At 36.1% G+C, this 16723-nt stretch overlaps 3 protein-coding genes across 5 annotated transcripts; 2 read left to right on the top strand and 1 right to left on the bottom strand.

Annotated features, from left to right (window-relative positions):
• Positions 1–226: 226 nt before the first annotated feature.
• On the bottom strand, positions 227–1244 carry LOC141820713 (adenylate isopentenyltransferase 5, chloroplastic-like). The gene has a single exon (XM_074708083.1). It carries the CDS (start codon positions 1222–1224, stop codon positions 295–297), a length of 930 nt encoding a protein of 309 aa, XP_074564184.1. The 5' UTR covers positions 1225–1244; the 3' UTR covers positions 227–294.
• Positions 1245–4015: 2771 nt separating this feature from the next.
• LOC141820675 (calcium uniporter protein 5, mitochondrial-like) lies at positions 4016–6877 on the top strand. The gene is made up of 2 exons (XM_074708036.1): positions 4016–4424; positions 6238–6877. Exons 1-2 carry the CDS (start codon positions 4032–4034, stop codon positions 6694–6696), a joined length of 852 nt encoding a protein of 283 aa, XP_074564137.1. The 5' UTR covers positions 4016–4031; the 3' UTR covers positions 6697–6877.
• Positions 6878–7749: 872 nt separating this feature from the next.
• On the top strand, positions 7750–16435 carry LOC141820648 (putative galacturonosyltransferase 7). 3 transcript variants are annotated; one of them, XM_074708004.1, is made up of 9 exons: positions 7750–8089; positions 8306–8334; positions 8414–8479; positions 10282–10405; positions 10511–10575; positions 10858–11153; positions 14617–14974; positions 15057–15602; positions 15763–16435. In XM_074708004.1, exons 1-9 carry the CDS (start codon positions 7927–7929, stop codon positions 16042–16044), a joined length of 1929 nt encoding a protein of 642 aa, XP_074564105.1. In that variant the 5' UTR covers positions 7750–7926; the 3' UTR covers positions 16045–16435. The 3 variants fall into 3 exon arrangements, with proteins under 3 accessions (XP_074564105.1, XP_074564107.1, XP_074564106.1); XM_074708006.1 differs by having other exon boundaries at positions 10520–10575; XM_074708005.1 differs by having other exon boundaries at positions 8414–8473.
• The last annotated feature ends 288 nt before the right edge of the window (positions 16436–16723 follow it).

The raw sequence follows: 16723 nt of genomic DNA on the forward strand, positions 1-16723 counted from the left end.
TTAATAGAATCCAACGTCGTATCAAACTCGAAATCAACACTTTAGTTCAAAGTAATTTGAGTGCAGAATCCATTCCAATCAAATCCCAAATAACACCACTTTTTTTTAATTGGAGGTAGAAAAAATATATATATTAATTATTCCTTATTTCTTAGACTTCCAATATTGCCGAACCCACGATTCGCAGCGTAGCCGCGCCAATAAACTATGCGAGCAACTCCACCAACTCTACTGCTCCTCTTTCTATCCTATTTGATCCGTACTTGAGTCCGACAAACCCGAATATTTTGCCCCTCACATTGTGGCCCCCACGACGGCGACTGGAACCGTTAGTGCCTCCTTGACCATCACTGACTTCGACAAGACCACGCCGAATGGCGGCTGCTCGGCCTCCGGCGATTCCCGGCGCCGCTGCAAGAATTCGGCGACGAAGTCGACGCTCGGCCCGACGACGAGCTCCTCCCACGACGCGTCCGCCTCCGCGCCGCTCTTCGAGAACACGTCGGTGGCGTCGACCTTCCGCACGTGCCACCCGAAGGAGCCGCAGAGGCGGTTTATCTTCTGCAGTTGGCAGCAGATGAGCTTGGACGTGTTGGCCTTGATCTCGTCGATGGCCGCCTCCATCAGCGCGGCCTTGGCGGCCTCCCCCGCGTCCTCCGCCTCAGCGCGGAGGAACCGGTCCATCTCCGGCAGGCCGATGGCGCGCCTGACGCCGCGCGAGTAGTCCGCGACGACGGCGTCAGGGTCGAACATCGCGCGCGCCTCGTCGACCAGCCCGCGCGCCACCATGCGGTCCACCCGCTCCGTCACGAACCGGTGGAGCACCGGCAGGTGGACGTCCACCCACAGGAAGCAGCACTCGAACCGGCGGCGGAACTCGCGGCCGGCGCCCTCGACCAGCTCCTCGATGAACGAGTTGGAGCCGCCGGCGACGATGGGGAGGCGGCCGCGGCGGGCGACGGACTCGACGGCGCGAGTAGCCTCGGCGCGGAAGTCTCCTGCGGTGAAGTCAGCGTCGGGCGGGAGGCCGCCGAGGAGGTGGTGTGGCACTCCCTGGCGCTCCTCCTCGGTGACCTTGTTGGTGATGACGTGGAGGCCGTCGTAGATTTGCATCTTGTCGGAGTTGACGACTTCGCCGCCGAAGCAGAGGGCGAGGTCGATGGCGAGGCGAGACTTTCCGGTGCCCGTCGCGCCCATCACGAACACCACCTTCGCCTTCGCCATTGCGGAAGAAGCCGCCTCGAGCTTCTTCTCCGCAGAAAGCTTCTAAATTCGTGGTGAAGTAGGAGAAGTCAAGCTTCTATTTATAGTAGAAAGGCACCTAAATTTAGCAAAGGTCAAGGCCGTTTAAAGTGACGCGGAATATAATACACAGACCGCAGACTTGCACTAAGAACACAGGGACATATTGAGAAATTTGACTTTCACCCTTTATTCCTTTTTTTAGACTTTAAAATTATGCTTTTTATGGAATATGGCATAGATTTGTCAACTCTGATCATTCTTTTTCTGTTGTCTTCCACTTCGAATTAGAGATGCCACTGATCCGCCGTCTTATCTTCACTAATCACTACTGTAGTTTTTTTTTTTTTGCCCTCCGAATTAATATTTTTATTTTGAGCACTGACGACTTTCCTTTGGAACCAGAATAAGAATGCGAGATTGAGCCAACCACAATTCAATGCTCCAATTGTACTTTTTGTTGTCTGCGCAAATATCAACAGATTTTCTTTTATTTTTATTTTTGAAATTGTCCAACAGATACCCGTTTCATCTCATTTTTATTTCTAACAATTAATTTAATTTTTAATATTATTATAATAGTTACGTGTCATAACTATTATAATAATTTAAATATATCCATGTTATCATTGTCATGACATATATTGAAAACATTAAAAATTTTTAAAAATTAGAATAAAAATTAAGGCAGCATGGAAAATTATTTTGATGATAAATAAAAATAATATTTTTTCCGATGAATCCAATAATTTTTTTTTGACCTTGAACTTATTTATTGCTTCAATTGTGTAAATTTTTTTCCTTGATTTTAATATAATTTATAATCAACTAACTTAGAGGTGAATAAGTTTCTGTATTTAATCGGATATTTATGAATTGTTGTTAATTGATGTCAATATATTTTCCCTTTTGAATTTATTGTGATAGTCAATGAAAATTTTTTATAAAATTAAATCGATTATTAATTAATTTGAAAAGTTGAATATGTGATAATTAAAAAGGACTCTTTAATTATCCAAAGTTTCCCAAGATTGATCATAGAACATAACCAACAGATCTGATCCAGCTCTGATATGGATAGGCTTCCAGATCACGATCAATGCTTGGATTGACAAATTATATACACGTTAATGAATCCAATCAGGCCAAGAAACAACGTTGGGCATAGCTGTTTGCGCATTATCAAATGACGTGGAGACACGGTGTCGGATCGCCACGTCCGGCAAGATCTAGTCTTAGATCACACACGGCGACATTATTTTTAAAAATGATTAAATGGTCAAAAAAGCGAATAAAACTTGGACAAAAGTCAAAAAGGCTATTTATTTATTAGGATGGTTAAAAAAGCATTTATTTATTTATTATGAAAATAAGGTAGTCTCGATCTCAATCTATTTTTATTAAAAATTATTTTTTTTTTTTTATGATTGATGTGGTAGAGATAACAATACTATATGATATGGTTCATAACTCGATCGATGCAACCCTATTTGGCACCGCAACGCGTCTATGGATCCTCTCCGCCTCCCTTCATGTCTCCCTTCATTTGTTTTTTCCTTTTTTCTTTTTATTGTTTGTTTCTTTCTCTCTTCCTTTCCTTTCACGAGCTCTCTCATGGAATTTTATTTCTTTTCTATTTCTTCGTTCTAAAATGATCTTTGTCCAAACTCATATGACTACTTAGCGCAGCAAAAGTCAATCCGATAAGAGCCGACTCAACAAGAACGTATTTAACGAAAATTGACTTGTGCGCATGCAACCTACTTAGAGAGCTCGGATGCGGACACGTTGAAGAGTCATCCCATCATTGATCTCAGATCGAATCAATGATATTATATTAACTATGAAAACATAACTTTTATACAATTATAACATGTAGGGTTATCATACAATTATATTATACTATAATTATAATTATTATAATATTAATATAAAAAATAAATTATTTATATTATATTTGTTATAATATAATATTAATCAGAGATAAATAAGTAGTTATTATAATATAATATTATCAATATGGATTAAAATTGAAGTATTTATATTGTAATAGTTATGATTTTATAATAATTATCAAGGACATTGAAAATAAAAATATTTTTAGAAATAAAAATATATCAAGGTGGGAGGTGGGATGAGATATTATTTTAATAATAAATAAAAAATAGATATTCTTTTGACAATTCTAATAAAAAGAAACGTTCTTTTCATTTTTGCACGTAAACTTTTATTCTCAATGTGTTTATTTATTTGACCTTATAAAATTTAAAATATTATAAAATAAAAATAATTTGTTTTTCTCTTCCAACATTAATAAAATGTGTGACGATGCCGGTGCACATTATAAAAACATTAATAAGAAAAAAGAGTGGTGATAATGCGCATGATAAAAACGCACAGAATTTAAAATGATAAAAAAAATTATTGAATAATTATCATAGTTTAATAATTAATAAAATATTTCTAAAATTAAGAGAAGTAATTTTGTTTTATAAATTAGAGAAATAAAGGATAATATTTTAAATTATATAGGGTAAATGAGAAAAATACATAAAATACGGATCAAAATGAAATTTTCTCGTATGAAAAGGCAAGTCAAATTTGTACAAAAATAATTGAATGGATCTGTCATTTGATATCGATACAAACGATGTCTCCATTTCACACCGTCCACGGGCGGACGACCACCTTATTCTCACCGCGAGTGGCCACAACTGACTCGGCTTCTTAAACTTCTCCCCCCACCCGCGATCCCGTCCTCCGCGTTTGATCTTTCGGATCAGCTCTCGATGTGGCGTTCCTTCTCTTCCTCTTCCTCCCGCTCCCTCCTCCGCAATCTGCTCACCTCCCCACCGGCCAAGCACCCAATCCCGCCGCGCTTACCTCTTCTCCGGCACTTCTGCTCCTCCTCCTCCGACTCGGGCGCCGGTAGATCGGCACCGGCGGAGCAGATGACGATCGCGGAGGCGAAACGGGTGATGCGGCTGGTGAACGTCGAGGCGCTGAAGAGGAAGCTGGAGAGGGAGGGGGAGGAGGTCATCGGGTACGTGCAGCTCCTGGAGGAGTGCGAGGAGATGGGGGTAGCGCGCTCCCGAGAGGAGGCCGCCGCCTTTGCCCGCGTGTTGGATGAGGCCGGCATCGTCTTATTGTTCAGGGACAAAGTCTATCTCCATCCAGATAAGGTCATTCCTAGCATTCCCTATTCTTCGATTGCTTGAAAAAACTTTTGGTTGGGGGGGGGGGGGGGGGGGGGGGGGGGGGGGGGGGGGGGGGGGGGGGGGGGGCAAATTTCTTCAACTGCATTCTTTTGTTAATCTCTATTAGTTACGACACCAAGAAAAAATTTGAAAGAAGAAGTATCAATTAACATTAGGATGCGAGATGCTGTAATACAACTTATAAAGCTATGATCTATAAAAGAAATTGCTGCTTTAACAATTTAATTTTGCTTTTAAACGTTAATACGGTCCAAAGATTTGAAAAGGGCATTTCTGCGAACAAGCTTTGATCTTAAGTGCATTCTTGTTTCAATCTAAATTGTTAAATGAGGAAGACAGCTGTTCATGGGTTAATGGAAGAGCCAGACATGTTATTCAAAAGGGGAAGGTTAATTCAAGCATTATTTAATATAGTTATTTGAGTTATGGTGGAGCTGTTCTGTTTTTCTAAGATTAAATTGTTTAATTTCCAAACCAGGTGTCAATCCAACAAACAAAGATTTGGTGGATTGACAAAACTTTCTCCATTGCATTACAAATTTGGCTTTTCTTTTTTAGTTTAGAAACTCAAGCAAAGAATTTTGTAGAACTATGTAGCAACTTGAAATTTCTTCCTTCATCTCTGTTAGGTAGGATAGGAATAAATTATTTAGTCTTGTATTTACCTAGTTAATTTCCTTATTTTTAGATTAATTATTTTTTCGGAAATTTAAAAATACACGGGTTGTACTCTTATTTCCTACAAAAGTTTTTCATAACATGCAACCGACAGATTATCTGAAGGCCAATGGCGGAGCCAGCCGACAGCTCATTTCGGACTGTGAACTATATCGATACAATATCCGAGCTACGTTCTTCTTTCTTTAAATTTTTTTTTACTTTCGCCTGTTTCTTCTGCTTCGGACCCCGGGCTATATAATATATCATGCTTGAATAATATACTTACTTCTTTATCTTGGAATGAACAAAGCAATCCCAGGGCAAATTGATGATGTGTAAGTTCTTTCCTTGTTTTTGTAGATTTTATTACTCGAGGATCGATGTTGACTAGAGTATTTATGATAAATTTTTTTCTGACAATTAATATTTTTTTCCTGCTTGGTTTCTTTGAGTTTTCCCTGTGTGAAATATGTCTTTTCATCTTTAATTTCTGTGTTTTAGTTCAAATTTCTTTGAGTATTTATGAACACAGCCTTTTAGTTCATTGTCTATCTGCCTAACACACAACATTATGAACTTAGCCTGCATGCTCTAAATTATAGCACTCCACACTGTATTATACCGTCGGCCACTTGGTCTTTTATTTTGTTGTTTATATTCTTACTAAAAAAACAGTTATTTCTTGCCTCTTTGTCAACCAGTTCAATATGCTAGCTTAGTTTGCTTTGAGAATGCATTTGCTTTTAGTTGGTAACATTAAGAAATTTATAGTTCTTGGTCCTTCTTCTTTTGAAATTGAAAGTAAGAACGCATTTGGAATTAAATAAATAGTACTTCCAATGAAAGTGAGAAATATACTATGCTACCAACTAATAGCAAATTGAGTTGGAATCCATGTTTTCGGCAAATTGAGTTATGTTACCACTTGATGTTGGCTTTTTATGTTAAGATCCCAATATTATAAGTGATATATGTCATATGACCTTCCGTAAGTTCAAAAAAGGAATCATATCTGTGATGTCGACTCTAGATCATTTAAATTCATGACATTGTACTATGCCAGTTGTTTATGTTGATGCTTGCCGTATTGAACAGTTCAAAACTTAAATTTCTTCAGATTGTGGAACTTGTTAGGAGGGCTGTTCCCCTTGCCCTCACACCTGAGAACGACCCAAGGAGAGAAGAGTTGGACCAACTGCAGAAAAAGAAAGAAGAAATCGATGCACTTGCACACAAGCAGGTCCGACGCATACTCTGGTCAGGGTTAGGTTTCCTAATCGCTCAAATCGGTCTGTTCTTTCGGCTCACCTTCTGGGAATTCTCATGGGATGTCATGGAGCCAATAGCCTTCTTCTCCACTACAGCTGGTCTCATTGCAGGATATGGTTACTTTCTTATAACATCAAGAGATCCAACCTACCAAGATCTCTTGAAGAGGTTGTTCTTGTCAAGACAAAGAAAACTAATTCAGAAGCGCTGTTTTAACATTGAGAGATACACGGAACTGCAGAAACATTGCAAGAACCCATGGGAGAAGATCACCATGACAGAAAATATAAGGCTTCAACATTCCTAATCTGAACTAATTGCCATGTCCCTTGTTTTTGTATTCTTTGAGACTGCAATGTCAAAACTTTTATCTCAACTGAGCAGTAAAATACTGAGAAATTAGAGATAAACACATCGAGTTCTTTGTGTATGTGTGGATGTGGAGTGTCATTTAAAAGTTCAAAAATGTTGCTCTATGAGACCATTAAGATCATGTTTGACTATGCTACATGAATATAGCTGCTTTAACCTGTCAAAATTGTTTTGTTAGATATCTTAGTTTTGCAAAACTGTTACTCAAATGTAGTTTGAGTAATAGAGTCGACTAGTTAAAATTTCTATATTTAATAATAAAACTATTATGCAGTTTTGATTAATAGCTTTAATCCAAACTCTTATATTTATGCAGTAATTTTTGTTAGCTTTTTATTTTGCAGTTTTGATCACTTTAAAGTATATTAAATTTTAATATTTTTTATAGTGCATATATGTATTTAAATTTAAATTTTAAAAATAAAATAGTTATATAGTAACTTTAGTTAAAACTGTTAAACAGTTATTTTTTTAATAATTTAATCCTTTAAATAAAAAAGTTAAATTTTAACGGCCTTTTAAAATCTATCTATATTTAAATTCAAATGATGAGCAAAAAATTTACTACTTAACTCTATTGTTAGACCCTACCATATAACTGTTTTTGTTATTTTTTAAATTTTATTTATTTTAAAAATTATGTTTAATATTGTTTAATTTACAATTCATGTATTAGTTAAAAAATTATAGTAAAATTAATCGCTATAGTTTATATTATTTATATATTTTATATTTTTTAAATTTATGAATTATATAACAATCTGTACGTGGCGTGCCAAATTAATTTTTAATTACTATAATCATATAAAAATGTCACTTGCTCTTTGCTTTATTTGTTTGTGTATTTATTATTTTAACGAAGAGCCATTGTCGGCATAATAATAACGATATTAATAATGTAATAATAATTCCTAATTCTGCATTTATATTCCTCTGGCTTTCTTCCTCCCTTCTCGAGTCTGCGAAGTTTGTTCCGCTCCAATCTCAATCCTTACGAACGCAGAAGTTGAGATCGAGCGAGAAAGATTTGTTGGAAGCTTCAAGAACAAGCAGCATTTGGAAAGTGGAAATAGGGCTGAAAGCTGATTTGTCGCTCTCAAGATTTGGATCCTTCCAATTTTTTCTCGATAAGAAACAAACTGGAGGGAATTGGAAGGTGTCCGAGATGAAAGATCACGGCGCCGCCCCCGGCGGAGTCGCCGCGGCCGCGCACCCCGTGCCGAAGCGGCGGTCGAAGGGGCAGGCGGCAGCTGTCTTCGTTCTTGTCGGTTTCTCCATGCTCGTGCCCCTCCTCTTCGTCTTTGGCTTCCTCACTCGTTACTCCTCTGGTAGGCCTCCTCAGATCTCCCTACATCCTAATGTAGCATCTGGATCTCGCCGCCGGGGACGTCTTTGCTGTCACCGCTCTCAGTGATGGGAAGGAGGCCCTTGGCCTGGTTGGGGGGGCTGTGACATGGATTTTATTATTACATTGTCTTTTTGGATTCAAAACTCTTCGTTTTGGTTGGTCAGTTCTCTCATTCCACTTCTGTCACTTTCTGCAGGTTATTTTACTGACGATCCTTCCCTGCAGGTAAGCAAATATTGACAAAGTCAAGAAATCCATTTGTTTGGTTGATTTCACCTCGTTTCTTGTTTTGGTTTATTTCTAGGAAATTAGTTTTGAGATATACCATGGCATCGAGGATGGTGTAGAGAAAAGCAACTCTCAGGTTATCGTATGTTCTCTTTTCTCTTTTTATCTCTCCGAATCTCGTTCTTAATCTGTGATGAGGGTTGACATTTGCCTTTCTTCACTATCAAACTTTGGTATTGGCGTCAGTTCACTGATTATTCACGATCTGTATGATGGTTCTTGCATATGATTGGATGATCATCCATTGAATCATGACCTTGTCAACGAAATTGCGCATGATAATTAGACATTCTGACGCTGATGAGTGTCTGTTTGCAGTGGAAAACAAAGATTTACTTTTTAAATGCAGTGAAATCAATGTTCCGCACAGAGGAATGTTTCTTACCACTTGCCATGTGTATAGAAATAACTTCTATATATATATATATATATATATATATTTATATTTCTTTTACTGCTGTGTGGCTGTTTTCTTTTGCTAATTCCAATTGTTGGACAATAAGCTGCTTGAGGGACAGTTTTACCAACTATTGTTGATTGAAAATCCAACTTTTAGTTTTTGGTTCAATTGTAATTGCCCGAGGTTGAACAATAAAGTGGTAATTCATAGAAAAGCTTATTCATAAGTTTGCTAGCATGTTTGTATGTATTATTTTATTTATAAGCTCAAGAAGTTATTAGCTAGTGAATTAGATGAGGAACAAAGTAAATATAAACTCATAGATTTGGTTATAATATGGTTGTTTTATTTCGATAGGCTAGCTAGTTATTGATTAAAAATTGAGTTCTAGCTCAATTTAAGTACGGGAATCAGTAAACCTATGACTCAAAAATCAGAGTTGAAGCACGATTTCAACCTTGAGCTTGTTTACCATCTAAGTGAATCCTTGTTCAAGTTGAGCTTGAGAATTTGTGAATAAACCTTGCATTAATTTTTCAGAGGTAAGACTAAACAAGGTAAAGCTCCATTCAGCTTGGGTCTTTTACAGCCCTATATTGACTGCAATTAGGTGTCACTTTTGACTTGTGTCTATAGATGCATTTTGCATTTTTACAAAAAAATCTCAATTTGAAGCTAGTTTGTCTCTCATAGATCAATGTCTTGGGAATTTTTGTCTTGGAGTTTGCCCATCCATAAATTCAAATTCTTCTTAAATGAAACTTTCTTGATTATTCGTGCTGTGCCTGCTAAGCAAATCCAGATTGGCAACCCTGAAGAGTCTCATGTACTGGACTGTCTTCCCTTTTCTTAGAACTAAATATCATTTTTTCCTATCTCTGTTACTGTTTTCCTTTAATCAGTACATCTGAAAACATCATCTTTTTCCTTCCTCTGAGTTAGTTGTTAATTTCATTTTTCCTTGTCCCTATTTTCAGTTTGTTTAACTGACTACTGGGTGCTCCTTTCTCTCAGTTGGATTTTTTTTTCCTTCTGAAAATCTTTGTTGTCTTCTACTTGAATGCCAATTGATAACCTATAAACACTAATCTTTAGCGATTTCATTTTTCTTCATTGTATGTGCATCTTTGAGGTCCGACAAATTCAGATTTAAGTTTGTACAGTGATGAACCACTGGCAACGGAGGAGGTGGTAAAAAAAGACCAAGTTTATATTAGGTCTGCACTTTGTAAAGAGTTGCAGCAGAAGGAATTCAAACACTAAAGTAGTTTGCTTGAATACAATCCCTAGTCTCACATTCTCATTAACAATTATAGGTGTTTTATACTTTCTTGTTTAGCTTCTTTCATAGGGTTGGCAATGGGACATAAAATCTTTCTTCTATTATGAGAAGCTTTTGATATCTGAGCTTATTTGAAATTTTGCGAGTTTGCTCTATGGTATGGAACAGAAGTTATTCTGAAAAGTTCTCATTTTCATTTTAGGAAACTAGAAGTGTGCCTCCTGATAAAGAATTGTACGAGAGAATTGAGAAACCTGTTAGTTTGCCAGCTATTTCACAAAAGGAGCATATTTATCAGAGTCCTACAATAAACTCCACCCAGGAAGGTATTCAAAGTTTAATATTGCAATTCCATCTCACCCAATATGACTAAATTGTGTTTCTGGTTATTTCATTTCTCTTCATTCCACATATTATAATGCTACTATTAGGTCGTGCAGATTCAGTTACAGGAAATAATGCTACTGCAAAAGAATCTTCACTTCTGAGTAATAGAGTAAGCATTCCATTGTTTTTCTGCTTAAAGAGCTATATGGAAAAGGAATCATGTATTTATGAGTGTGTAAAAGATATTACATTCTGGAAGGTTAAATAAAATTTAGAAATTTTAAGTTGCAGAGTTGTTGATTTATTAGTTATACATTAATCATATGCTGTTTTTGGTCTATTGGATTTTTTTCTGATGGATATTTGTTATGAATTTGATCCACAGCTCTCTGTTCATTTTCTGTTTCTATTTATGGGCTTTGCTTAATTTATAACCATCTTATTATGGCAGGCTAGTGAGGGAGTTGAAAAGAATAATAATCCAGTAGGTTTATATTCATACGAGACTGATAGATCCTGTGAGCTTGAGTTCGGAAGCTATTGTCTCTGGTCCAGGGAACATAGAGAAGTAATCAAAGATTCACTTGTGAAGAAGCTCAAGGATCAGCTGTTTGAGGCAAGAGCTTATTATCCAAGCGTTGCAAAACTAAAGGGACAGGAAGGCCTTTCACAGGAACTGAAGATGAACATTCAAGATCATGAACGGATGCTTAGTGAAGCAGTCTCTGATGATGATCTTCAATCATTGTAAGTTACATATCTTCTGAAGCTTCATCTTCACTAATGAATTTTTTTCTCTGATATTGAAGTTTTTGTTCTTATTATGAAATCCATTGTAGCTACAACTTTGGAAATTTTGAATTTTTTGGTTTAAATGTACACACACACTTAGCAACTTGAAATAGTTGGGATCTATTAGACGTCTTAAGGACTTGATTAGAAAATTTGCTAATTAATTATTTGAGCTTACATTTGATGTAGTAATGTTATTGGATTGCATGCTATATCTGACAAAGTGACAATCAATTTTTATCTGTATTTTTCTCATGGAACATTAGCGGCTATGCGCATAGCGATATGGTTGGCAGAGTAGAGCTTTATCAGTTCTTTAGGAGTGTATGCCCGAACTTGATTATTGGTTGTTTGACAAACTTATATGTAGCTAGGGTTATAGCCCCATACTCATCTGCATTCAGCATTCAATCTGACAATCTACCCAGTCAATACCAGTGTAGCTATAATCTAAAAGTTACTATAATCTTGATGCAAAAATCCTTATTTGGAGCAGCTATCATAGGATTTTCTAGGTCACCTCTAAAATGATCATGACATAGAGCTTTAAGAAAGTGATTGATCATGCTCACTGCGAATAATATGTCTAGTCTTTACAGTTACTATAAGGTACAATTTCCTAATCGGTCTTTTCCACCTTTCCAACCGAGTATTAATTAGCGTAGCTCCCAGCATTCTAATCTTCTCTTGTATATCAAACATTTTTTTTTGCTAATAGATATTTATGTTTCTCCCTGCAGGTTACCTATATGAATTAGGTCATTTAGATCCTTAGTCTAAAAGTGTTAATGAAGATAGTCTTTAAACCTTGTGATCTAGCAAAAATTACTAGCCTAGTGATCCATCAAATTAATTGCTAGTTTTAATGATACATCTAAGTAGATAATAATAAAAATATACTTTCTGAAAGGTAGATAAAAGTTTGAGTTATATGAAAATTTTCTAATGATGGAAAGCAAGATATCCAACCTGTTTATCAAACCATGCTATAGGAGTCTACTTCAAACCATAGAACTTTTCTGCCTGTGTAGAAGATGTATTCCCCTTTAACCATGTAAAATTCTTTCATAAGGTCATTTATATCCAACTAAAGAAACCAATAAAACATGCTTGCTGAGATGAGGAAAGAGTCATACTGAAGCGATTCTAGTTTTAGGGAATGTCTTTATAGTAAAAATTCATTTGTGGGATTGCTAAGAGAAAGAGGTGCTCCCATGTAGCATTAGCATGGAAGGTCTACATTTGAATGTAAGAGCGCCTGTGAACCTGGTCCTAGGAATAATTCATGAATCCAAAGAAAAAATAAGATGAAATAGCTAGGCAAGAATGTATCATAAATATAGACAAGAAATGAGATGAAAAGTAGGACAACTATGTGTAACTTTCCTGAAGGCAACTGGAAGATATAGGTTGGTTTCAAAAGAAGAATTGTGTTTGGTGAGCAGAGAAGTCGCATGGCCACCTACTATTGCATGTAGGTCCTTAATGATAGAAACTTTGGTATTGGTAATCAGATTGATGTTCAGATTGAAAACATCTTACTCATTAAGTTAAGAAGTAAATAAGGAGTTCAAAAACAAAGGTAGTAGACTCAAGGAAGGTGACATTGATAGAGATAAAAACATATAACTTAAGGGAGCAGCAACAATTTTTGTAAGTAAAAATAGCCTATAAAAACACACTTAACTATTCTAGATCATAATTTATCTTCGTCGAAGATAAGAGACGGACTAAACAAATAAATATCTGAGATGGAAAATAATTGATAAATGATGTGAAAACAGGACAGTAAAGAGAAGAATGTTGGGAAAGAGAGAAATTTTCTTAGTGTTTTATCTCCTTACTCCCTTAACAGATTACCATTGTTGGGTTGTGTCTCGATACTAAAGGCAGAAAAAAATAGAATAGATTTTTGAACAATCTTTAATTAAGAAAGTATCAAAGTATTTGAAACCAAGTTTCGAATACACCCAACTAGAGCTCTTATCAAAATGTACTAAAGGGAATGCTGCAAAAAAGCTTGGCTTGTTCTAGCTATATGGTCCACGTGGAGCAACTTCAAGTAACTCCAACCTAATAACCTGTTAAGTTACCTTAAATTTGATTGTTTAGTATAATTGTACGAGAAAACCCTTCTTGGAAGTTTTATATTAAAAATAATTGGGGCTATTCTTTCGACACCTGAAGTTTATTGTCGCTTCTGTGTCTCATTTGCAACTAGTGTTTCTTTATAGCTTATGCTTCTCATAGAGTGGATTTGCACATGCGGATTCTGGAATTTGAAACCTTTAGCTGTCTGTGACAAAGTGTTACATATTAGCTGAATGTGATATGTCCAGGTGTGTGTATATGTATATAGTAGACTGGTATAGCCTCCACTACACTGCCAGAGATAACCCAAGATTGGCTTTTTTATTTTTTGCCTACGAACCATTTTCTCATCTGGAACAAATATTAAAGAACTTAATGCCAAACCTGAGATTTTTTATATTAAAGAACTTAACCCAAGATTGGCTTTTTTATATACTTTTATTATTGAATGATCATAAAGGAACTTTATTGAACCGAACACCAAACTTGTTTACAAACGTCCAATTCATTTATATCCATAAAAATAAGATGTCACCTTCTGATAGAAAGTATGTTTGTTATTTTTAAATGCCAATCACAGTTGAGGATTTCAGAATTTGTTCAATTGGACAGCAAGGATCGCACTGATGTTCATCGGTTTTCAACTTGAAATCGAAACTTCCTGCTGGTTCATGATGAACCTTTGTTCTTTGTGCTAGAATTTAGGCCTAGATATAGTTCTCATAACTGACAATGAAAAATATAAGAAATCTTGTTGAAAGAGAAGCATGACAATTTGATACAAATTAAAAGCTTGTTTTTCTTGAAATATTTTTGTTTTATCCTATAGCTATGGACATGTTCAAATAGGTTGAGATGATATCAACATATTCAAAGGTTGAGAAAAAGAATCTAAAGTCAGAAGTATAAATCTATTAAAATGAAAAGCGCAAGGAGCACAGGAAGATCAAAAAAGACGCAAAATATTACTTCATTAAAAAAATAATTGATTTGAATATTATCATTGATGCACCCTTGAAAAGAGCTTAATGAATGAATAAGATTCATATAGGTAGACTTCAAATATTTATCACAAATGCGGCTTGATGATAAATATTGTTTCTATTCAGGTCCATAAACTTCATACTGATTTGAAATATTTGTGAAGAATAAGGAGGGTTGATTTGCCAAAATATGGTTTAAGTTGTTTTATTAGCCAAAATTGTGCCAAAATCAATAATTGTAAGTTATGCCATTGGAACAACAGTAATCACTTTAAAATTTTCAAAATTGTTGCATAGCTTGTCTTTCTTATTGTGAATATTAAGATTTTGACGTCCTTCTTCAGTTTTGAGGTGAAGATACAAAAGATGGATGAGGCTATTGCCAAAGCCAGGGCACATACTGTAGATTGCTATAATGTTGATAAAAAACTAAGACAAATACTTGATCTGACAGAAGACGAAGCTCATTTTCATACAAAGCAAAGTGCATTCCTGTATCAGCTTGGTGTCCTGACCATGTCCAAGACATTTCATTGCCTTTCAATGAGATTGACAGTGGAGTATTTCAAATCACCCTCGGCAGATACAGAAAACTCAATTTCCAACCAAATTGATGATCCACGTATTCAGCATTATGTGATATTTTCTAGAAATATATTGGCCCTATCAGTAACTATCAACTCAACGGTAGTGAACTCAGAGGTATAACCTTCTGATCATGGTCTTATGTGATTTGATATCAAAGATTTTGTTCCCCTTTTTAATCAACTTGACTGTTTTACAGGATCCTGATAACATGGTTTTCCATGTGCTAACTAATAAACAAAACTTTTACTCTATGAAGCAGTGGTTTGCCAAAAACTCATATGGAACGGCGAACATCCACGTTGTGAATATTAATGAGCTTAAGCTTAAACACTTTATTAACCTAGATTTGGAAGAGCTGTCAATGTCTGAAGAGTTCCGAGTTTCCACTCATGTAGTTGCTCAACCTTCCTCTTTGCAAACGAAAGTTAAATATATCTCAGTGTTTGGTCACTGCCATTTTCTTCTTTCTGATTTATTCACAAATCTGAAGAAGATAATTGTTCTTGACGACGATGTGGTTGTGCAGAGAGACATATCATTCTTGTGGAATCTTGATTTAGGAGGAAAAGTAAATGGTGCTGTAGAATTTTGTGGGATCAAACTCAATCAGCTAAAATCTTATTTAGGCACTGATAGATATGATGGTAACTCTTGTGCCTGGATGTCTGGAATAAATGTACTTAATTTGGAAAAATGGAGAGAACATGATATCACTGGAAGGTACCAACGGTTTCTCCATCAGGTAATTGCTACATTTATGATCTTAGTTTACTTGAGATCACAACTAAACTTACTAATTGTACTAATGCATCTTAGCGAGGTGATTTGTTTCCACTTTAATAGTTCAGATGTTGATATTCTGGTATCCCCTCTGATTCTGTTGATTTCGTTGTGAATGATAGCGGCATCATGAAAATGAAGTGTCATGGAGAGCTGCAGCAATACAAGCGAGCTTGCTTGTTTTCCATGATCAGATATATGCACTTGATGATACTTTGATTCAGCAAGGACTCGGTCATGATTTTGGAATCTGCAGCAGCAATATAGAGAATGCAGCAGTGCTGCACTATGATGGCAACATGAAGCCTTGGCTTGATCTGGGCATTTCCAAGTATAAGAAATACTGGAAGAAATACCTCACTCAAGAAGAGAGGTTTATGGAAGAATGCAATGTTAATATATAAATCCACATGTGGGTGCAGGATTACAATCGAAGCAAAGCCCGTCGAAATTTGCCTGTGCCAAATTTCAAGAAACTTCCAATACTAGATTTCAGGGTTCCTGGTCACCAACAGACTTGGACCAGGAGGCTTCTGATAATAGTTGGTTCATGAAAATGAGCATATATTTGATTTAGGTTTATGATTCTTGCCCTTGCAAATAGAGAGAGGGATGCAGACCGATTCTATGGATGTTCCGTGATTCATTATAGTCTGAGGCTTATTGCATTAGAGGCTCAAGTTGGATAAGTGTCCAGTGTAAATCGATTTTTTTCCTCTTGTAATCTTTTAATTTCGACCCTCGTTGTTTTACTTTCTTTTTGAGGGTATGCTGTAATCTCGTATTAAAATGTAAAGTAGTACTTCATGATTTGTTTGGTAAGCTCGTTTGGTATATTATTTTCTCGAATTTGCATAAGTGTTATCAAATTAACTAACTATATGGTCTTTTTTAAAATTATATCTCCTTTTATAATGTGAAAAGATTATGATAAAGATTGATAAAATTATGCCTTTCGAATCGGACATCATAATTAAAACAACATATGGATTATTTTAAATAACTGAGTAATGATTTTTTTTGAAGAGTCTAAAATTCAAAAGAGACTGAGGCCCCACCCCCTACAGATCGCGTGCAGATCAC

This window comes from Curcuma longa, unplaced genomic scaffold (assembly GCF_044706935.1).
Source record: "Curcuma longa cultivar G26 ecotype Majalengka, Jawa Barat unplaced genomic scaffold, ITB_CL_G26_1.1 utg509_np1212_2302976_RagTag, whole genome shotgun sequence".
NCBI classification, from domain to species: domain Eukaryota; kingdom Viridiplantae; phylum Streptophyta; class Magnoliopsida; order Zingiberales; family Zingiberaceae; genus Curcuma; species Curcuma longa.